At 39.6% G+C, this 22,822-nt stretch overlaps 7 protein-coding genes across 12 annotated transcripts in view; 2 read left to right on the top strand and 5 right to left on the bottom strand.

Moving 5' to 3' along the window:
• On the top strand, window positions 1-3,310 carry terb2 (telomere repeat binding bouquet formation protein 2). 2 transcript variants are annotated; one of them, XM_017458516.2, is made up of 7 exons: window positions 1-78; window positions 667-748; window positions 1,430-1,569; window positions 1,684-1,742; window positions 1,824-1,909; window positions 2,106-2,194; window positions 3,043-3,310. In XM_017458516.2, coding segments are annotated over exons 1-7 (588 nt in total). In that variant the 5' UTR covers window positions 1-77; the 3' UTR covers window positions 3,174-3,310. The 2 variants fall into 2 exon arrangements, with proteins under 2 accessions (XP_017314005.1, XP_017314004.1); XM_017458515.3 differs by lacking the exon at window positions 1-78 and adding an exon at window positions 327-505.
• A 225-nt stretch (window positions 3,311-3,535) lies between these two features.
• cnep1r1 (CTD nuclear envelope phosphatase 1 regulatory subunit 1) lies at window positions 3,536-7,447 on the bottom strand. The gene is made up of 6 exons (XM_017458517.3): window positions 7,362-7,447; window positions 5,882-5,953; window positions 5,416-5,489; window positions 5,219-5,328; window positions 4,224-4,278; window positions 3,536-4,125 (listed from the first exon to the last, which is right to left on the bottom strand). The coding sequence occupies exons 1-6, from the start codon at window positions 7,384-7,386 to the stop codon at window positions 4,084-4,086; spliced, it is 378 nt and encodes a 125-aa protein (XP_017314006.1). The 5' UTR covers window positions 7,387-7,447; the 3' UTR covers window positions 3,536-4,083.
• Window positions 7,448-9,400: 1,953 nt separating this feature from the next.
• On the bottom strand, window positions 9,401-10,981 carry LOC108259233 (arylamine N-acetyltransferase, pineal gland isozyme NAT-10). Of its 3 annotated transcripts, none has more exons than XM_017458513.2 (2): window positions 10,856-10,981; window positions 9,401-10,644 (listed from the first exon to the last, which is right to left on the bottom strand). In XM_017458513.2, the coding sequence occupies exon 2, from the start codon at window positions 10,635-10,637 to the stop codon at window positions 9,765-9,767; it is 873 nt and encodes a 290-aa protein (XP_017314002.1). In that variant the 5' UTR covers window positions 10,638-10,644; window positions 10,856-10,981; the 3' UTR covers window positions 9,401-9,764. The 3 variants fall into 3 exon arrangements, with proteins under 3 accessions (XP_017314002.1, XP_017314003.1, XP_017314001.1); XM_017458514.3 differs by having other exon boundaries at window positions 10,829-10,972; XM_017458512.3 differs by having other exon boundaries at window positions 10,792-10,956.
• Window positions 10,982-11,735: 754 nt separating this feature from the next.
• Window positions 11,736-13,899, bottom strand: LOC108259370 (arylamine N-acetyltransferase, pineal gland isozyme NAT-10). Its single transcript, XM_017458797.3, has 2 exons — window positions 13,736-13,899; window positions 11,736-13,570 (listed from the first exon to the last, which is right to left on the bottom strand). The coding sequence occupies exons 1-2, from the start codon at window positions 13,798-13,800 to the stop codon at window positions 12,691-12,693; spliced, it is 945 nt and encodes a 314-aa protein (XP_017314286.1). The 5' UTR covers window positions 13,801-13,899; the 3' UTR covers window positions 11,736-12,690.
• A 1,082-nt stretch (window positions 13,900-14,981) lies between these two features.
• On the bottom strand, window positions 14,982-16,800 carry ary1 (arylamine n-acetyltransferase pineal gland isozyme nat-10). Its single transcript, NM_001200898.1, is given in 2 exon segments — window positions 14,982-16,244; window positions 16,732-16,800. A coding segment is annotated over 1 exon segment (873 nt). The 5' UTR covers window positions 16,238-16,244; window positions 16,732-16,800; the 3' UTR covers window positions 14,982-15,364.
• Window positions 16,801-18,282: 1,482 nt separating this feature from the next.
• Window positions 18,283-22,822, bottom strand: part of LOC108259371 (arylamine N-acetyltransferase, pineal gland isozyme NAT-10) — a 6,058-nt gene continuing 1,518 nt past the window's right edge. Inside the window, exons 1-2 of one of the 2 annotated variants that reach the window (XM_017458798.3) lie at window positions 20,233-20,486; window positions 18,283-19,780 (exon numbers count right to left, since the gene is read on the bottom strand). In XM_017458798.3, the coding sequence (XP_017314287.1) occupies window positions 18,901-19,773 (873 nt within the window). In that variant the 5' untranslated portion in view covers window positions 19,774-19,780; window positions 20,233-20,486 and the 3' untranslated portion in view covers window positions 18,283-18,900. Of the gene's footprint in view, window positions 19,781-20,232; window positions 20,487-22,822 lie in introns of those variants that run through there. The other variant, XM_017458799.3, reaches the window with a different exon arrangement.
• abcc12 (ATP-binding cassette, sub-family C (CFTR/MRP), member 12) overlaps window positions 19,348-22,822 on the top strand; it is a 27,706-nt gene continuing 24,231 nt past the window's right edge. For both annotated transcript variants that reach the window (XM_017458796.3, XM_017458795.3), the window contains exon 1: window positions 19,348-19,357. The gene's annotated coding sequence lies outside the window, so the exon portion shown is untranslated. The remainder of the gene's footprint in view (window positions 19,358-22,822) is intronic.

Genomic DNA, 22,822 nt, shown 5'->3' with positions numbered 1-22,822 from the left:
ATCATGGCAGGAGCAAAAAAACAAAACAAAACAACAATATATTTAAACACTTCGGCTATATATAATACCACAAACAGAGTAAATATGAATTCTATCTGTACACTTAGCTGTATTAGACGTGCACGAGCTTAATCCCTGTGACTATATTAAATCCATTTTATTATTATTTATCCGTTTACTCTTTTTTATTTACTATTATCATGATCCTTGACGTTTCAACATTTTAAGTTTTACACCACAACGTGCTAATTGACCTAAAACTGACTTTTCATCGTCCTATTTCTACATCTGTGTAAAAACAAACAAACAAACAACAACAAAACAACCCGTAGCTAGCACGAGCAGTTCGTTGAAAATGATTTAGCCGAAATACATATTGAAAGTCAAAACCAACGATTTAGAACTAAACAGCTGTTTGAGAACACATTTTAGTAAAGAAATATGTTTAAAAACAAAACAGCTTGGTTCTCAGACAGTGTAAAGAGAGACATTCCCAGGTTTTGGGGTAAGCTAGTTGAGGGATAGCCAGCTAGCTTAAACATATTCGTCTTCGCTAGCTAACTAGCATAGTCATTCGTATAGCAAAACAAAACATCCACCATGATATTAAATTAGTTATAATTCCATATAAATGACGTAAAAACGTGTAAATGTGATGTTTTTCAGTGTCTGAGGGCGGCGTTATCTCCGACTGGAAAACAGCTGATTATCTTTTCAGTGACGAGGCCTCCTGTCCTGACACGAAAAGGTAACTCGGAGGCTTCACCTGTACAGGAATACACACATTTACATCCTTATTCATTTATTTCAAGGTTAAAATGCTAAATTTAAACTCTATACAACGCCAATATGTTGGTCTGTACCTCATACAGCAGTATAAACCTGACATTCATAGACATTTACATCATCAGGTAACTTACACGTCGACACCTTACTGTATAGGTGATCATGTAGGTATACACGTATTACCTGCAGATTGTCTGATGCTATGTACAAATTTTCAGTTCACATACTTCTACTATTCATTCATTCCCTCCCAAATAAGTGCTTTATCCTGGTGAGGGTGGAGGTGAAGGTGGCTCCTATCCCGGGAACACGGGGTGCAAGGTGGATGACTTAACCCTGGATGGGTTATCAGTGCTTCACAGGGCAACACACACACTTATTCACACTTGGGGGCAATTTAGCAAAGCTAATCGACCTACCTGCATGTTTTTGGACAGTCGGAGGAAACTGGAGAACCCGGACGAAACCCACATAAACATACATGTATGGAAATTCAAATGGCTGATGAGTGTCGTAATTAGCCAGGTGTACTGATAAACTGGAAACTTAAGTGTATATTCATGTACAGAGTAGGACGTACATACTACAGCTTGGCTTGTGACAAATTCATTCGATTTAAACAATTCTGCACATGTTGTTTTAGGATCCACGTGAGTGATGAGTATGTGATGGACAGAGCCACGGTATTTCACAGCGCCTACCTGTCCACCTGTAGGCTGCGGCGGAGCACCAAATCTGTGCCACTTGGTCATTATCTACTGCCTCCTGTTTCTATACAGAGAGGTGGGCTGAGTTATGTTTACCAAGTCCTGGTTAAGGAGATCACTTCAGATTTCAAGTCCTTGTAAATTGTTATTACTGTGCCCTTTTTATTTTTTGATACCCGATTGTGTTTAGAGGTGAAAGCCAAGATTGGAAGGTTTATATGGGAGCAGGATGAGATGCTAGGAGTGACTGTGAGTATATTATTTTGTATAACATTATTTCTATTGATCAGTATTGGTCGTAAATCTTCTCTCACACCTCATTTATTAAAGACGCCACATGGAAATAGAAGCACTGGGCAGATGTTGAACATCCAGCCTGATGCTAAAGGAAGTCAGACAGAGAAAAGAAATAAAAGGTATGCAAGACTTTCTTACGTGGGTATCATATTGATCATATTTTCTGTAATGATGATCCAGCATTGAGTAGTTTCCCTGATTTTACCTCAATAAGTAATAAAGGTGTTTCATAATATAGTAAACGCCAAGGCTAAGTAGTACACCTCTGCATAGATAGCTATAGTATGCTAAATTAGATGGTAATGCGTCTCTCAGGCAGGAGAACCGCATGAACACATCTCCATCAACAGACGAATCGGTCTGTTGTGAGGCGCAGCTCTATCCTGTAAACAACATGGTCTCAGGTATTTACTTTACACTTGTTTAATCAGATGATGTTTACGTTTAGCTGGCACACGTCATGGAGATGTAGGATTCCCTAACCGTTCTCCTTGGTATTACAGTATGTATACAAACTACATAGTTTGGTTCTAACTAGAATCTAATACAGAAATATTTACCAATAATTAAGGACCTGCTTATCTGGATCAGGAGTGCTAGATAAAGGTTAGAACTGATCTCTATACAGTAATAGAAGCTCACTTTATGGGCCTGGATTTCTTTCTGCCAGCTCACAGGCTGTACGTAATTTAGCAAGGCTATTAGAAGTTATAGCACAAGCCACATTGGCATTTTTCTATAGTCACGGTTAAAGTCACAGAGATCACACATTTTCCCCATTCTGATGTTTGAAGTGAACATGAACTGAAACTCTCGACCTGTATCTGCATGATTTTATGCATTGTACTACTGCCACATGATTGGCTGATTGGATAACTGCATAAATGAGCAGGTGCACAGGTGTTCCTATTAAATTGGATGATGAGTGTATAACTTCTTTTGCATCTTTCCCTACTTTATATTGCTTATTAAGTTACATCAATAATTAGGGCTATTAAAGCACAATATAAGATGTTTATGTCACAAAGCAGATGCAAATAAATAAGGATGAGGTGTACTGTTAACGGAAATTAATCAACAAAACGGTGGTGTACTCAAGCGGACTTACTGTTACCACCCTGAAACAATTAGTTGTTTTATTAATTAAACAACGACACCTGGTTTATACATATTTGCACCTGGACTTATTTAGAATTCAGGATCTCTTGTGAGGTTGGGTTTACGACATGTTTCCTATGTGGTTCCTCTACAGGTTACGTCCATATTGACCAGCTAAAGAGGTTCTCAGGAGAGCTGCACGACTTCCTTCCGTCCCACTCGGGTTATTCGGTCTCTAGATCTCACAGCAGGAGACTTCCTTATCAGTACAAAGAGGGACACTGACGGGAGACAAACTAGAAATTAGAATTTTTATACACAGCGAAATATACAGTAAGACAAGAGGGAGACTGTGTGAATATGTATTTATCTCGATTTTAGATGATCGTATTCTTCAATCTACACAATATATGACTAAGTAAAGAAGCTTTGTAACGATTGCTATTGTGGTCATTTAACATCACCAGATATTTATGCCAGGGCTGGGCGATATGCCGTTACAATATCAATATTGTGATCAATTATGTCACAATATACTTTTCTCGTTCTGGAAATATTAAAAATACCGAGGTATCGTTAGTGATTTTATAGGAGACTCTTTAAAAACTCTTGGAGGATTGGACATGAACTCACTCTGACTCGACGTCTCTCTCGAACATCGTCACAAAAAAAAAGGAAGCCGTTTTATTATTGATATCAGAAATGTTCTTTCAAAACCTACAAATATAGAAAACAAAGCAGCACATCTGGTTTTAAATACTGTATACATGCATAAAATCAAATCTACAATTTAAAAAAAGACTCTTTATCTGTAAGGGCGTAGCTTTTTAACGATATCGATGGTACAAAACCTCCCGATCGCAACCGAGTCTCTTTCAGATGTATAAAGTTCTCGTATTAAGAGATCTGCGTATTTAATAATTACCGTGTTAAGCTGTTTGCTTAAAATAGCAAACACTTTCCACAGGGTACACAATAAAAGAACAGCATTAGAAATACAGACACTTCATGTACGGTGTAAAGTAAAACTGTGGTGTGTGTGTGTGTGTGTGTGTGTGTGGGTGGGGGGAGAGGCTTTTTAAAAAGACGGTAGCAGTCATTCAACAAAACTGGAAGGGGGAAAAAAAAGCAAAAAAAAAAGAATGGAAGAAAAAAACAAAACAACAAAAACACCACACATTCAGCTCCAGATCAGCTACTGGATGTGAGGCCGTGGCTTTAGGATAAGTTTCCCCGTCTAGAACAAAGCAGAGAGACATCATCAAAATAAAAATAAAAAAGTCACGAGTTTTTTAAATTGTGAAGGATAAAAACAACAGATGCTCCATCACTCACGTCATCACAGGACATGTTGTATTCTGCTAGCACTGTCCGGCAGCGTGCAGCGATACTGCGTCAGAGTCAAGGAAGGAAAGAATGAAGAAACAGCCGCTGGTAGAAATAACTTTTTCATTGAAATCTTCTTTAAACGAATGCAGTGAACCAGCTGCCTGCTGGACACGCGGGTTCAGTAGGCTTGTTGATAGAACGGTCACCGGAGTATAAAGTAAAACTCTACTTCCACAGCACTATTAACAACAGACACATGTCCAGACGCAGCTTTACAGAACTCCGGATGTAGATACAGATCCCTGATGAGCGAGCCAGAGGTGGCAGCATCGAGGAAAAACTCTTGACATGAGGGGGAAAAAAAAACGCGGAAGAATCAGAGAGGAAGTACGGAAGCCCTAAGAGGCCATGCGTTATTATTATTATTATTTATATTTATATTATTCTTGTGGCTGAATGGAAACACAAATCCCCACGGCTACGCTCCAAAATCTAGTGAAAAGCCTTCTGAGAAGAGTGGAGGTTATTATAACTGCCAACACGTCAACGCTACACGAATCTTACTGGCTGTTGTTATTAACTAATCTAGATTAATTAAGCTAACTAAATTTGAGCCAAAGAAATTTTAAAAACATGATGCTTCATCACCAGGGAGAGATTGTTATCAGGACAGAGTAAAGACTTTTGCTACATCAATTATTTCACAATATTAGCTTCTTAGTACATTTTAGTTAAATTATGTTAGCTTCTGCTTTTTTTTGGGGTCGTTAATTGGACTTCTGGAGAACTAAACCGGACCAGGCCAGCGCAGTTATGATTTGTCCACTGCTGATTAGTTTGATCTGCGTACAAACCTCTGCCCTGTCCATTAATCACACATCTATGCCTGTTACATAAGTGTAACATATATTCATTTCATTTTATGCGTTAATGTAAATATTTCCGGAGACCGAATTCGGGTTTAAACGTTGGTGTGCATCGTTCATATGGAATAAGGATACATCGATGGTGCGACGACGCGTTTGTGTATTCCAGCAAAGAACAGGCCGATGAGAGTGATGCAGCTGATGGTGAAAAACGGATGATTCCATAAAGACGAAAAGAAGGACACCTGTGGAGGACAGGGAAATGACTTTAGCTCTGCGAGGATAAGACGATTAACATCGCTCGTTATCGTTAGCTTTAACTTTGTTCTCACCTTTTGAGTGTCTGGGTCTATTAACCAGTTCCAAGCTCCGGTCGCTGTGCAAACTGACACCACGATCAAAATCACTGGAAAGAAACAGAACGAGTCGAAGGTTATTAATGCCACAAAGACCTTTTTTCATAACCTTGTTAGACCCTTATATATGTATAGTCGTCCGTTTAAAAAAATACATTACTTTGTAAATAAAATGTTAGTTTTCTAATGAAAGAAACGAGTACGTCGGCACGATTATATTTCTCTCTACGACACCGATTTCACACGTTTAATCTCACACCTTCAGATCAAAAGGTTTTTAAGACCGTGAGAAACATTTCAGTCGGGTGTCCACAAACTTTTGACCAGGAGTGTGTATGTGTATATGATATAGGATGCCTATAATTCTGTAGCAGTACTATGCATTAAACAAGTGAAAAACTATTGCCAGTAGTGAAGCTTTCGTGAAGATGGCGTGACTTACTTCGCCACCGGCCTGTAGCTGGCTGCAGACAGGATACATACTCGGTTAGTCTCCTCTCAAAAGCCTTCAGATCTAGAAGAAGAAGAAAAAGAAAGTAAAGATTAGCATATAAACAGGACAGGAACATGATCATATGGTGCAAGAATATTTATCATTTATTTGATCTATTCTTACAGATGGATCTCACACCTACTACGACCCAAAAGGAACTTCAGGAGCATAAACCAGACATTATGATATCAGGCAAATATGTACTGTTTAGAAATATAGTGGATATAATGGATGCATTAAATTTTTCCACTCTTTCACAGTTAAGTTTGTTGGTAAACGAGACCTTCTAGCCGTACTCGTGTTCGACGCACGCGAATCGAAGAGGGCTTTGGCTGAACGCACCCGGATCTGCGGAAAATCTGTAATTAGGAAAAAACTGCACGCTCCTCCGAATACTGCGGAGTCTGCTCGATCTTGCGTTCATTTCTGCGAACGCTAAATCACAAAATCCCGGAGGGACTGGTATATAAGTTAACATACACTATTTGTCCATTTTGTTATTCGTGACAGTGAAGGAAAAAAATCCACGACACACTACATTTGCGTACAAATGAACGCCTTTACACCACACCGCTGTGAAATTCTGGACTCTGATTGGTCAGAAGGCGTCGATTCATTTTCTATAACAGCAAATCACAGCTTTGTATTATTAACGCTCTGGTTCTCATACGTTATCGTGTCGCTAGTAACGGCTCGTTCACATGGACTTGTATGCCAGACACATATTCTAAGGCTTGAAGTTAAAGTGACATTTACTCTCTGAAGAGATGTTTATTCCGCATTTATGGAAGGAGTCTCCAGTGTCAGCGCTCGAGTCTTCAGGACGGAGGAGTTTACACTTTTCCCCTTTCTTTGCCGTCTTGTTTACGTCAAGACAGAGAAAAGCGATGGTAGTGAGGGAAGGACTGTTTACAGCTGCTGTAATGTAAGTGATAACTAATTGTAACTATAAATGGCTAAAAAAACAACAACAATATGACATCATTCTTAATTTAAAATAATAATAATAATAATAATAATAATAATAATGGTTGGTAGGTTGCTGGGGTGAGAGGAATAAAATACTTCAGGGCGTGTTGATGTAAGGAAATGAACACACACACACGAACACACACACACACACACACACTTTCACTCCATGTTGTCATCACATTGTTTCCAAATCACACAAACACCAACGTTAGACTTGCATTCTCAACACTCGCTCCTAACGTTATGTCTTCTAACCGTCTCCATGACAACATCTGGATTTTTTTTTTTTTATCAGTTAAATTAGCTTGTTGCTAGCTATGGGATTAGCTCATGAAAGCAGCGGTTAACTTTCCCGTGTCGTCTTAAAATAACATCGTTTCAGTCGAACGTGAACGTCGGGTGGACAAAAGGCTTTCAAATTTACGTGGCGTCATTTAAAACGTATAATACTTAATACCTTCGGCTTGCTCTAGAGAGTTCATCGCTCTGCACCCGGTTCCTCACAGTTCCAGGCCTCGCGACGGCTCAAGCGAAAGCTCTGCTCTCATTGGACAGAACGTGATTGCGTAACGTTTTAAAGCGCCGCCGGTGCGTTCAAGGCTGTCAGTAATGCACACTTAGGCGCATGCTGAAATATAACCATATGCGCATGACTAAACATTAACGTAAACAGGTCAACGTGTTTTTTTAATTTTATTTTTTTTAATGGATTTAATACTTAACATCACAAGCTTGTAATGTTTTTTTTAAATAAGTATTCATTTGTTTATTTATGTAAATATTTCATAGAGAGCCCACACTTCTTTAATGGTAGTGCAATTTCTGTATAATTTCTAATTTGTATAAGTCCTTACTTATACAAAGTATTGAGCACACCCATCCATCCATCTTCTATACCGCTTATCCTTCCTTCAGGGTCATGGGGAAACCTGGAGCCTATCCCAGGAAGCATCAGGCACAAGGCGGGGTACACCCTGGACAGGGTGTCAATCCATCACAGGGCACAATCACATACACACTCACACACCCATCCATACACTATAGACACTTTGGACCTACCATGCATGTCTTTGGACTGGGGGAGGAAACCGGAGTACCCGGAGGAAACCCCCGCAGCACGGGGAGAACATGCAAACTCCACACACACAGGGCCACGGTGGGAATCCAACCCCGACCCTGCAGGTGTGAAGCGAACATGCTAACCAATGATTCAGCACACCCTCCAAAACAATAGAAACCATCACAGAAATTCAAATGGTTTCCACTACAAATACCATTAAAACCATCAACAAAGCATTAAAACCATTACCAGTCCTTAATCGTATTGCTAGCATTTTGGAGATTAAAGGTGATGAATATGCTGGTGTTTCTGAGCTGTTCTAGAGCTGTAGGGAAGAGTAGTAAAGGATACCAATACTTGATTAATTTAACCCCCTGCAATTAGTGCATGACTGGAGATCTCTCCCTTTTTCTTCACAGAGAAAAATCCAGTAGAGTCAGGAATAGTTGGTGAGAACGGTACTAGCTATTTTATTAACCATCCCATGTCATTATTAAACTTACTTCATGAGTATTGCCACCTAACATCTCCAGGGTTCCTTTTGCGATCCTGAGCTCAGGTTACCATCTGTCCAGTTTCACATGTTCTCCCCATGCACACATGGGTTTCTTCTGGGTTCTCCTCTGTGTTTCCTTCTACTGTCCTAAAACATGCAGATTATCTACACTAAATAATGCCCATGGGTTTGAATGAGTGTACAAATGTAAGTGTGACTGGTGCTCTACGATGGATTAGCATCCCATCCAGGTTGAATTCTCCCACGTTACCAGGACAGGCGATCCGCAATCAACCCTGACCAGGATAAAGCGGTTACTGAAGAATGATAAATTTGGGTGGTGGATGTGTAAAGTAACGTTCTACCGATGAGGTTCTATTAAATCTATATGCGGTCAATTAAAACGAAACTTAATACCTTCTGCTTGTTCTAAAGAGTTTGTACGTCTTTGTGTTCCTTGCTTGGACAATTATAAAACTACTTATCAGGGAGATCCGGTCCAGGTAACAGACCGCTGACTGAATGTGTCTGAAGTCCGTGGAAAGATTATGCACAAGGATCAAAACAAATATTAACCAAGTGGAAATTTTATTATTTGATCATTTACTTCGTAGACATATAATTGCCGACACTAATTGTTTGAACCTTTGGTGTGATTAGGCTAGAATTTATGTAAACAACTGTGAAATTCCAATAAACGAATCAGCAGTTAAATAGTAGTAAATTCAGCTGAATTCTATGCAGCGGCTGACGTGATATGGTGGTTATTTTTTTTAATAAAGTGTGGTCATTAATTAATATATTGAGGCCAAAAGTTAAGCTTCTCGAGATCCATTTAATGGCCATGAAGTAATTGACTTGTGACACCTATTGCATTTTTAAATGAGTGCGAGAAAGAAATCAATAGAATTTTGGACACAGGAACATAAGCATAGAGATGTACGGTAATATTATACTTTATTTCAGTCTTGCAACGGTGCATAAAGATGATATGAGGCCACATATTCAGTATGACATTCCCATAAGATATTTGGCCACGAGATATTTGGCACTGCCTCAAAATATTAATCTTGGACTTTAACGTGTTATGGCCTTATTGTATTAATTTGTGGCTAATCCTCATTAAAAAAAAAAAAAAAAAAAGAACAACCGTGATGTCAGCTCAGTGATCTCTGTAGATTTTTCTGGTTGCTACATCTTAAAATAGAATTTATTCCTACTTATTTCATATTGCACAACATCTGGAACAACTAGATCATTAGAGATACGTGATAAAAATCTGCACATTGTATACACACCATGTCCTACATTTTAAATGCAGCTTTGTTGTTTATTGGTGTCAGTTTATTAACTAAAACGATATTAAACTTTTCCTTGAGTATAGTCTCTATCTCGCTGTCAGATACATCTCTCATCTCGATGATGTCCGTGTCTTCCTTAGGGTTAAATGTGACTTCACTGAAGGTCCAACCAATCAGAGTTCTGAATCCAGTGGGGGTCTGGAGGGAACAGATGGATTTCTGGGTGAACAGAGACTCGGGGCTGGTCTGCAGGTACTCGCTTGTGTTCAGAAAATGGTCAATCTCACGTTGTATTAACAAAAAAGAGTACATTGTCTTCGTGACACGCTTGTCAATGAGGCTGGAATTGGCGAAGGCTTCATTCTGGACCAGCGGCTTCCTTCCAGTCTTCTGCAGCGTCCAAGTTTCACCATCATTCAATAGACAGAAAATCCCCGCCGGCTGCTCTTGATCTTTCCCTGCGATCATTTCTAACGGGTGCCAGATTTGGCAGGACACTCCAAAACTCACGTCTGCGATATACGGCTTGCCTTCGATCTGCACCATGTTAATGAGGTGTGAATTGAAAGGGTTGTAGTCATTTTTGAGCGTGTTGAAGACTCTAGAGCCCAGCGTGGTGTATTTGTAGCCCATCTCTCTCAGCACCCAGGAGAAGAGCTGATTGTTTTCACAGCACCATCCTCCACGACGGTTTCTCACAATCTTCTCATAAATGATCTGCAGGTCCATGGTGTTCCTCTCTCCACAGTGGATGCTGAGGTTCTCGAAGGGAACGCTCATCACGTGCAGCTCGTGGACGGTGCGGAGCGTGGCCAGATCGGGTTTCTCGTACGTCCCGCCGAACCCGATCCTTCTGAAGTATTCCTGAAGATCCATTACGTTCCTGTAAAGGACGAAAGAACAAACAACTGTTTTAAAATGTAGAGATCACACCGTACACAGCCACGATGAAGGGCTAAACTGCTCAGAAGTGCAAAACATTAGCAGCTCTAACTATGAACAAACAGGTATCACTTTAGCTACTATTTACTCAAGTGAAATACAGCCGATTAACAAATCCGGCATGCCTTCGAGGAAAAAAAACCTTCACGAACAACCACTGTTGTCAGGGAGGTTGTACAAGCTGCTGAATTCTTCTGAAGTCAGGAGAAGGAATGAGAACAGACTAGAACAAACCATGTTTGGAAAGAGACAGAGTTAGCCATTTGACCCCTGGACGGTAGGTAATGTTTAGAGACAGTTGTGCAAACTTTGTGAATTATCGCACCATTTCTCTGGTAATATGATTATGTAATTTCCAAAGTCTGTACACAGCAAATGGTTGACAGTTTTAGAGTTTTAATCTATGCTTTAACATTTGTTTTGTTAAATCTCTGTATAGAATAATTTAGTCTGAATCGTTTGAAAAATTTAGTGGCAACGTTTTTCTGTTTTACTATCGGTATACTTAATAAACTAACTATAAAAAAGTCTGTGTTTCAATTTAAGCGTTAAAAAAAAAAAAAAACCCTACAGAATAAAATGAACGCCGTGTTATTGTATATATTAAAAATGTAATTTAAGAAACTTTTAAAAATGTCATTTCTGATTAAATATGTTATACATTATGGTCCATTCATTATTATTATTATTATTATTAATGGTATTTTCTTGAGTTTTTGGATTAAACACGATAAATTATTATAAATTATAAAACGTCAATATTAAATATAATACCTTTTGATTTGAAAAAAAAAAAAACCAACAAAAAAAAAAAAAACCCAAGTCATTGGATTAAACAATAAAATGAAGCCTCATGTGAACAAACCTTTATATTTCATCACCAGAAGAACATTTTTCTTTTGCAATAATTTCAATCTAATAAAGGAGCCTTTCTTGAAAAGCTGTTTTAATGTTAATTTTGTGCAAATATGAATTCAATGTTCAATGGTATCATGAACAAAACTGGCTTTTTAAGACACTCAGAGACCTGTAAACTGACCCATCATTGCTATTTTATTATTATTTTTAGTTCAACATCCTTTATTCACAAGTTTCCCTTCCCTTCTCGACCTCTTTATCAATCCGGTATTATCTGCTCTAAAGAGCTAAATACAGAGTCATGTACAGTTTGTTTCAAACACAGTCCTTTTTTTTTTTAGTCGCCACATGACACATCATGTGATAGATTACACTTTGAAAGTCTTACCGTATTGGCATCGAGTCTGGACCAAATGATTATATAACTCAACATCAAATGTGCATGAAATAAGTTACTAACTTCTGTAATCTTTACACAACAGCTGTTAGATTCGTATTCCGTCGCCTTAACGTTCATGAGCCAATGTTTAAGACTTTTCAACTCTTTAGAAATTTTCATCTTGCATTCCTTTCCTGAAAAGACAGGTTCTCGGTATTAAAAAAAAGCTAAAGATTTGTAACTTGTAACATGCACCTACCCAATTAACACACACACATACACACACACACACACACACACACACACAAACACACATACATACACAAAGGTTTCTTCAAGGTTTAATTGGATAATTAAGGGTTCTTAGCTTCCACCAAAAAAACAAACAAACAAACAAACAAACAAACAAACAAACAAACAAAACATTTAATAGGAAAACTCTTTGTTGTAAGGTTCTGTCTGGAACCTTTATAGATTCCGTCAGAGGGAAAATTAAAGTTGTCCCTAGTTACTCCGACTCACTGGAGCAACAGAAGTCATGAAAACTAACATAAATATGCTGAAACGATGACTGAATATGGATTTACAAGCGGAATCATGTGTGGCAGAGTTGTGGTGTAAACGACGGCCCACTTTTCAGATTATAATCTGTGTAAAGCTATATTAAAATTGGGTTTGTTTGCCCAAAAAGACTGAGAATACGATCTAGGGCCTTATACAAAAATCTGCACATTGTGTACACACCATGTTCTACAGTTTATATGCAGCTTTGCTATTTATTGGTGTCAGTTTATTAACTAAAACGATATTAAACTTTTCCTTGAGTATAGTCTCTATCTCGCTGTCAGCTAGAGCGCTCATCTCATACATGTCCGTGTCTTCCTCAGGGTTAAATGTGACTTCACTGAAGGTCCAACCAATCAGAGCTCTGAATCCAGTGGGGGTCTGGAGGGAACAAATGGATTTCTGGGTGAACAGAGACTCGGGGCTGGTCTGCAGGTACTCGCTTGTGTTCAGAAAATGGTCAATCTCACGCGGTGTTAACACAAAAGAGTACAGCATCGTCGTCAGGCGCTTGTTAATGAGGCTGGAATTGGCGAAGGCTTCATTCTGGACCAGCGGCTTCCTTCCAGTCTTCTGCAGCATCCACTTCTCACCGTCGTTCAACAGGCGGAAAATCCCCGCCGGCTGCTCTTGATCTTTCCCTGCGATAATTTCTAACGGGTACCAGATTTGGTATGACAGTCCAAAACTCACGTCTGCGATATACGGCTTGCCTTCGATCTCCACCATGTTAATGAGGTGTGAATCCATGGGGCTGAAGTCATTTTTGAACGTTTTGAAGACTCTAGAGCCCAGCGTGGTGTATTTGTAGCCCATCTCTCTCAGCACCCAGGAGAAGAGCAGGTTGTTTTCACAGCACCATCCTCCACGACGGTTTCTCACAATCTTCTCATAAATGATCTGCAGGTCCATGGTGTTCCTCTCTCCACAGTGGATGCTGAGGTTCTCGAAGGGAACGCTCATCACGTGCAGCTCGTGGACGGTGCGGAGCGTGGCCAGATCGGGTTTCTCGTACGTCCCGCCGAACCCGATCCTTCTGAAGTATTCCTGAAGATCCATTACGGTCCTGTAAAGGACAAAAGAACAAACAACTGTTTTAAAATGTAGAGATCACACTGTACACAGCCACGATGAAGGGCTAAACTGCTCAGAAGTGAAAAACATTAGCAGCTCTAACTATCAGGATGTAGAAGTGAACAAACAGGTGTCACTTTAGCTGCTATTTCCTTACGCAAAATAAAGCTGAATAACAAGTCCGGCATGCCTTCGAGAAAAAAACCCTTCACAAACAACCATTGTTGTCAGGGAGGTTGTACAAGCTGCTGAATTCTTCTGAAGTCAGGAGAAGGAATGAGAACAGACTTGAACAAACTGTGTTTGGAAAGAGACAAGCGTTAATACTTTGACCCCTGGATTGTAAGTAATGTTTAGAGACAGTTGTGCAAACTTATGTGAATTATCTCAGGGGAGTCAGACGTACGGCCCCAGGCCAAAACCGGCCCACTAGGGGGTTCAATCCGGCCCGCAGGATGAATTTTGAAAATGAAAAATGCATAAAAGACACGAACTACAAATTTTTAATAAAATGCTATCCCTAAATTATCCACTAGGGGCGCACTGTTTTAGTCAGCGTAGAAAACGCGGCACAACTCTGGGACTCAGACCGAACAGCAGATGGCAGCAATGCGCCTTCTGCTGTTTGTTAGTACGGTGTAGTCTAACCTATTTTCTACTCGCCCCCACACCCTCATTAGCCAAAATGTCTTTGTCAAAAACAAAGTAGTCTAGACATGACCAACTCCTTTAAAATGCTGCTTCAGACACTGATTGCACTTAAAGAATACAGTTCTGTGAAAATGAATCCTTGTGGTAGTAATAGTTAAAAAATGTGCAATTTAATGTTAGTCAACAGCTTCACTACAAAAGAGTTGGGTTTGGTGGAATCCTATTGTTCATGCAGTGCCATAAATTTTAAAGTGCAATACTTTATTTTTCAGTTTCAAACACCTGTGACTTAAAGTTTTTTTCCTTTGCATTTGTACAAACACTGTGACCAGCTGCAACGCACACATGTTAATGATAATCAGAAGCAAATTGCACATGTTTGTCTTAAGAAATCTGAGGTTGTTCATGATATGTTTTGTAAAAGGATATTTCATTTAATATGAAGATTTTCCTGACATACTTGTACTTCTTTGCATGAAAACAAAGGGAAAAACATGGACTTATTTTCATTTATAGGTAATTATGCTATGATTTTACTGGCCCGGCCCACTTGACATCTAATTAGGCTGTATGTGGCCCCTGAACTAAAATGATTTTGACACCCCTGGTTTAAGACTTTTCAAATCTTTAGAAATTTTCATCTTGCATTCCTTTCCTGAAAAGACAGGTTCTCGGTATTAAGAAAAAGCTAAAGATTTGTAACTTGTAGCACACACCTAACCAATTAACACACACACATACACAAAGGTTTCTTCAAGGTTTAATTGGATAATTAAGGGTTCTTAGCTTCTACAAAATACCCAAAACACATTTAATAGGAAAACTCTTTGTTGTAAGGTTTTATCTGGAACCTTTATAGATTCCGTCAGAGGGAAAATTAAAGTTGTCCCTAGTTACTTTGACTCACTGGAGCAACAGAAGTCATGAAAACTAACATAAATATGCTGAAACGATGACTGAATATGGATTTACAAGCGGAATCATGTGTGGCAGAGTTGTGGTGCGAACGACGGCCCACTTTTCAGATTATAATCTGTGTAAAGCTATATTAAAATTGGGTTTGTTTGCCCAAAAAGACTGAGAATATGATCTAGGGCCTTATACAAAAATCTGCACATTGTGTACACACCATGTTCTACAGATTATTTGCAGTTTTGTTGTTTATTGGTGTCAGTTTATTAACTAAAACGATATTAAACTTTTCCTTGAGTATAGTCTCTATCTCGCTGTCAGATAGATCTCTCATCTCATACATGTCCGTGTCTTCCTCAGGGTTAAATGTGACTTCACTGAAGGTCCAACCAATCAGAGCTCTGAATCCAGTGGGGGTCTGGAGGGAACAAATGGATTTCTGGGTGAACAGAGACTCGGGGCTGGTCTGCAGGTACTCGCTTGTGTTCAGAAAATGGTCAATCTCACGCGGTGTTAACACAAAAGAGTACAGCATCGTCGTCAGGCGCTTGGTAATGAGGCTGGAATTGGCGAAGGCTTCATTCTGGACCAGCGGCTTCCTTCCAGTCTTCTCCAGCATCCACTTCTCACCGTCGTTCAACAGGCGGAAAATCCCCGCCGGCTGCTCTTGATCTTTCCCTGCGATCATTTCTAACGGGTGCCAGATTTGGTACAACAGTCCAAAACTCACGTCTGCGATATACGGCTTGCCTTCGATCTCCACCATGTTAATGAGGTGTGAATCCATGGGGCCGAAGTCATTTTTGAACGTTTTGAAGACTCTAGAGCCCAGCGTGGTGTATTTGTAGCCCATCTCTCTCAGCACCCAGGAGAAGAGCAGGTTGTTTTCACAGCACCATCCTCCACGACGGTTTCTCACAATCTTCTCATAAATGATCTGCAGGTCCATGGTGTTCCTCTCTCCACAGTGGATGCTGAGGTTCTCGAAGGGAACGCTCATCACGTGCAGCTCGTGGACGGTGCGGAGCGTGGCCAGATCGGGTTTCTCGTACGTCCCGCCGAACCCAATCCTTCTGAAGTATTCCTGAAGATCCATTGCGGTCCTGTAAAGGACGAAAGAACAGACAACTTCCTCAAAATATACTTGTACACAGCCACAATTAAGGGTTACCATTCTGAAAAATCTAGCTTGGTTGAAAATTGATAGTCTGTTTGATTGGTCATTTAAATCGAATGAGTTTAATGCAAAACTTAATATCTCAAAAACAAGTTCCCTCTAAATAATGTCAAATTGGAGCAAATGTGTTCTGTCTGAAATGTCATGAATAAAAAGCTTCATAGCTGCAGTAAATAGCCAAAATATTATTGTTCAAATTTAAATAAACTGCCTAATATCTGAATAGTTGGGAGTATGTCCGTAGAATTTATTTTACAGTTAAAGTCACAGCTACAGCTGCTAAATGTTTGAGAACCACTGCTCTATCAGAACGCGCAAGTGAACAGACGGCTTTCGCTTCCACTCGATCACTCACTCAAGTAAAACAGCATGTGAAACCCATCCAAATAACAAATCCAGCATTTAAACCATACCTTCACTACAAAGTGTTGACACACTGTCTACTACTGTCAAGGAGAATGTTCAAGCTGGCGAATCCGTCTGAAAACGGAGGAAAGAACGTGAACACACAAGGTTAACCCTCGGACCACTGGATTGCAGTTAATGTTTAGATATAGTTGTGATAAGACTTTGTAAAAAAAAAAAAAAAAAAAAAAAGAGACAGGGTTAACCCTTGCAGCTAATGTATAGATTAAAGCTAATGTTTAGATACAGTTATGATAAAACTTTATAAACTACCTACATCATGACTGTTATATAACAGATGTTATTTCTAATAATCTGTATAAAGCACGTGGGCAGTTGTTTTAGTTTACAGTATTTAGAGTATTTGTCTAGTCTGTCTTCATACAGTGCCCTGAATCTTGCACTCAAAGTGTTGAAATGAAGCGTTCAGTCTTCTTTCAGTGGCAAATTTAAAAGGTTTTACCACTGATAAACTTACTATTGATAAATGTATATAGTATTCAATCAAAGTGCCGAGAACCAGCCACGTTTCAAGGACTCGTTCGGTACGTTTACACGGACAACGATATTCCAGTATGAACCCGATTAAGACGATACTCTGATTAAGAAACTAGCACGTAAACTGCAATTTTTTAGTACCTTAATCCGATTAAAGTCACACTCGAAGTAAACACAAATGGAATTAAGACGTGTGGAGTATTCCTGTTTTAGTCGCGTTATCGACGTGCGTTACAGACACGTACACACCTTAATCACGCTATTAACGTCGTGTGGGAGTTTTCACCGCATTCTGTGACAGGACACGTACACACACGGCAGCGCTCGACCGTTTGACGGCGAACGAGGGAGCTGCGTCCCAAACCGCGTACTTACCGGCTATATAGTAGGAAGTGAAATACATGTATTTTGGTTACTATATAGACGGTAAGTACGCGGTTTGGGACGCAGCCCACGGCTTCAAGCAGTCGTCTATTTGCACGTATAGCACGACTAATAATTAACTGCACTTGAAGCTTACGTAAAAAATTTTTAAAATTAAACAACCAAAACTGTATACGGTCCCATAACAAAGACAAACTGTATGTCGATACGTGAAATTCTAGAGGGAACGTCAGACGGCGTGGCGTGGGGGGGCGTAATGACGTGTGACATTAATCGATCTACGTTCTATAACATGTAAAACAGGAACATGATAGAGAAGGATCAATGGGGTAATTTCGCCAGGACTGTACCCCTACTCTTTTACTATAAGTGTCCTCTGATTTTTAATGACCAGAGAGAGACAGGACCTCAGATTAAGGTCTCATTCAAATAACAGTGCTGTAGTGTTCCCTTCACTATACTGGGACCCCACACAGACCACATGGTGAGTGCCCCCTGCTGGTCTCATTAATACCACTTCCAGCAGCAACCTTAGTTTCCCCTACAAGATCCCCCATCCAGGTACTGGCCAGGTTCATTCATGCTTAGCTTCAGTGGGAAACTGCAGGGAGACATGACTCTGGCATATGACTCATGTGGGATCACTTGATTTACAAAAGTGTTCACAAGAAAACTCATAGTGTCCTGTTTTGTTTTATTCATTCATTTACTGATTTTTTTTTTTGGTTTGTGCAAAGTAAGATTATGAATATCACTCTAACTATGAAGATGGATTTTGTAGGTTACAATTTTGTAATGTTCCTGGGAGTCACGATCAAACAAGCCACACTTACATGAACATTTTTACATCATACATAATAACAGTACAGATTTCTTACATTAACCTTATACACTTTTACAGAGCTATTTTTGAAAGCGTAATCACTGCCTGCAATTTCTTCCTGACACCATATTCCTCTTTAACCAGAATTCTTTCCTGGACTCATTACATTCTGGCACACACTGAACCTCATCTGAACTTTATATTCAGTTTGCACTAATTACTTAAACACAGAAATTGATAGGCAAGGTACTATCTCGAAGTGCTCTTTCAAACAAAGTTGTGCCAAGTAACATAAGCTCCTTTCATTTATAGTCACTTATGTTACACATATGCTACTGGTATATAAATGATTAAAAATATGTACAGCAATCAAGGCTTGGGGTGGTAGAAAAATCATAATGCCCATTTGGGGTCACCAAAAAAGCTTGGGATGCCCTGATCGAGGTCTTTAGATATATGTGTTATAAATGTCCTACAGTTTATATGCAGCTTTGCTGTTTATTGGTGTCAGTTTTTTAAGCAAAACGATATTAAACCTTTCCTTGAGTATAGTCTCTATCTCGCTGTCAGATACATCTCTTATCTCGATGATGTCCGTGTCTTCCTCAGGGTTAAATGTGACTTCACTGAAGGTCCAACCAATCAGAGCTCTGAATCCAGTGGGGGTCTGGAGGGAACAGATGGATTTCTGGGTGAACAGAGACTCGGGGCTGGTCTGCAGGTACTCGGTTGTGTTCAGAAAATGGTCAATCCCGCGTGGTGTTAACACAAAAGAGTATATCGTCTTCGTCAGGCGCTTGTCAACAAGGCTAGAACTGGTGAAGGCTTCATTCTGGACCAGCGGCTTCCTTCCAGTCTTCTCCAGCATCCACCTCTCACCGTCGTTCAACAGGCGGAAAATCCCCGCCGGCTGCTCTTGATCTTTCCCTGCGATCATTTCTAACGGGTGCCAGATTTGGCAGGACACTCCAAAACTCACGTCTGCGATATACGGCTTGCCTTCGATCTCCACCATGTTAATGAGGTGTGAATCCAAGGGGTTGAAGTCATTTTTGAGCGTGTTGAAGACTCTAGAGCCCAGCGTGGTGTATTTGTAGCCCATCTCTCTCAGCACCCAGGAGAAGAGCAGGTTGTTTTCAGAGCACCATCCTCCACGACGGTTTCTCACAATCTTCTCATAAATGATCTGCAGGTCCATGGTGTTCCTCTCTCCACAGTGGATGCTGAGGTTCTCGAAGGGAACGCTCATCACGTGCAGCTCGTGGACGGTGCGGAGTGTGGCCAGATCGGGTTTTTCGTACGTCCCGCCGAACCCGATCCTTCTGAAGTATTCCTGAAGATCCATTGCGGTCCTGTAAAGGACGAAAGACTGTCTTTATTTTGTAACAATGGTGGAAATCTTAAAATTTTAAAAACTTAAAATGATTATAGTTATTAGTCTTTGACTGGTCACTTGAATTGAACAGGTTTAATCCAGAACTTCATAAACAACTTTTGACCTAATGTATTCTGTCCTTGGAAAGTTGTGGAAACTAAAAAGTTTTGTGGCTGCAATAAATAGCTAGAATATTATCGTACACATTTAAATAACACGCCTAATATTTGAGTAGCTGGATAGTGTCTAATGATAAAATTTGTTTTTACACTTAAAGGCAAAACCCAAACCTGCAAAAACTTTGAGAGCTGCTGCTCCATCATAAAGTGAAAGTGAACAGACTGGTTTCACTTTAACACACTCAAATAAAATGTGAAATGAATGTGAAATCTAAATAACCAAATAACAAATCCAGCATTTAAACAATACCTTTAAAAAACAAAGAACGGCTGCAAATCGTTAAATTGTCGACACACTGTCCACTGTTGTCAGGGAGATTATTGTTCAAGCGGGTCAGTTCTGGAGAAGGAATGTAAACAAACTAGAAGGGACTCTTTTCACACTTCCGGGTTTAGAAACCGGAAGTACACAAAAGCAGGGTAAACAGCACGGCGTGTTTACTGAGTTAAAATTCTAGTGACGCCAACATTAACTTTCTGAAGTAATTAGACTTTCCTCACAAACGTTTTTCAAATACAACTCATTATTCGATGTTTTAAAACACGCTACCGCCATCTGGTGCTCAAACGTATGTAGTGCAAATAGTAACTGGAGAAGATCCATCCATCCATTCATCCACTTCTATACCGCTTATCCTACAGGGTCACGAGGATCCTGGAGCATATCCCAGGGAGCACTGGGTACAATCCATCGCAGGGCACACTCACATACACATTACAAACACTTTGGACATGCCAATCAGCCTACCATGATTATCTTTGGATTGGGGGAGGAAGCCGGAGTACCCGGAGACACACTCTGCACAATCAAACCCCCAATCCTGGAGGTGTGAGGCGAACGTGCTAACCATTAAATCACTGTGCGCCCTAACTGATAAGATAGAGCTAGTTCTCTCTCAATCTCTTTTCTTATAACCATACACACTCCAATAATAATCTTTCTGCTTCGTGATTCATGGCTCTTCATTGGTCTTGACTTCTGGACTGCTTTCACATGAGACAAAACCATAGGCTATCAAAAGTCACAAAAAACCCGTCAGCGTTAATTCTTACAGTTGATGTATACATTACTGACCTTAGGATATTACCGAGTTAACAAACATTAAAAGGTATAAAAGGGTCAGCTGTCATGGTGTAAAAGGAAATCCAATCCAAACAATATGTTATGTTGCTCCATACCCATATATTTTGGTATTACTGTATGTTTACAGAAATGCAGATTACACTGTAACATCGCTGTGAATATGCTGTAATAACAGCTATAAAACATGCAAAAGCTTTAACTTTACTGTAAAACTAGGTGCTAAAAGCACTTAAGTCATGCAGCAAAGGAACCACATCTAGCTAATTGTTCATTCTTTCTCCTAATTTTCATTCTAGGCTTTGATAAAATATCATAGCTTCAGTTATTTTAGCAAAGCAGTGTACATGCAACAAGTCTGAAACTTTTTAAAGGGAAAGCTACACAATGCTAGGTAATGTTACTAGCTAGCCTGATATTTTAGATACAGCTTGCCTTCTTTTTCTGGTTCTGTCCTTGTTGTTCTCATAGTTTATTTTAGCAGATTGCTATTGTGTAAGTTGATATCTTATGGTTTATGATTAAGCAAACATTAACCAATTAATTAATTATTAAAAACATTCTTTAGAGAAAAACTTGCACTTATATGTCAATTTACTGAAGATTAAGCAAAACATTAATTAATTAATCAATTCATTCATTCATTCATTCATAAACATTCTTTAGAGAAATACTTGCACTTACTGAGTCAATTGACTGAAAATTAAGTTAAACATTTATTTTATTTAATTAAAAAAAATATTTATTTATTCATACAACATTATTTGGATAAATGCTCGCAGACTCATGGTTCAATTTACTGAAGATTAATCGAAACATTTATTTATTCATTTATTTAAACGAAAAGCTAACATTATTTCCAGAAGCATCCAACTTTGGAACAGCACTCACGTGAAGCAGTTTTCTTGCCGTGTGATTGGATGAAGTCATACGCGCTTCCTGCTCTGTGATTGGATGAAGCAGCTCGTCCTCATTAATTATTCATGAAGCTCGTTTTATAACGCAGTTCGCGAGCCACGCCTCTCTCCAGCGGTAACGCTCCGTACGAACGAACGGTTTATTTGAATATGAACTTAACCTTCTCATGAGCTAAAGTCGGAAAGTGTGTTTTAAAAAGTAGAAGATATTTAAAAAAAAAAAAAAAAGCAGGAAGGAATGATAGAGGGACAGCAATCTCTGGAGAAATAACGGCCATATTTTCAGGTCGTTCCTATGGTAACGGCAAGCACTTGTGGATCAAGTCCTTCAGCTAAGTGGCAGTGACGTAGAACTCAGGGGGTTAAGTAAATGATACTTTTACTAATATCATTAGTAATGCCCCCTCCCCCCCAAAAAATCTAACTAACATAATCAGAAAAAATATATATATAGTTTTGCTGTAGTGCCATTTAGGGCGTGTCCAGGGTTTACAGGTACAGGGTTGCGTACACATCTGGACACAAAAATGCTTGATAGAATGACTGAAGTAAGCGTGAAATAACGCACGTGAAATGCATTTTAATCAGGTAAAGGAGTGAGGAGACTGACCGATCGTACGCAGTGACTAAACACCATAACAACTGTAGTGGTGGATCATTCTCAGAACATCCGTGACACTGACGTAGAAGTGCGTGTGCTGATACGAGTGGGTCGACTACAGCAGTGTTGTTTTAAACAGTGTTCATTTACAGCACTGTGTTTAAAGTCCCAGTACGTAACACCTGATACACTCGTACCACACACGCTACCACGTCAGTACCACCGCTGTCCTGAGAACGAT

This window comes from Ictalurus punctatus, chromosome 27 (genome assembly GCF_001660625.3).
Source record: "Ictalurus punctatus breed USDA103 chromosome 27, Coco_2.0, whole genome shotgun sequence".
Taxonomy (NCBI): domain Eukaryota; kingdom Metazoa; phylum Chordata; class Actinopteri; order Siluriformes; family Ictaluridae; genus Ictalurus; species Ictalurus punctatus.
Note: the sequence above shows the minus strand (reverse complement) of the source record. Positions and strands in the feature narration are given on the sequence as shown.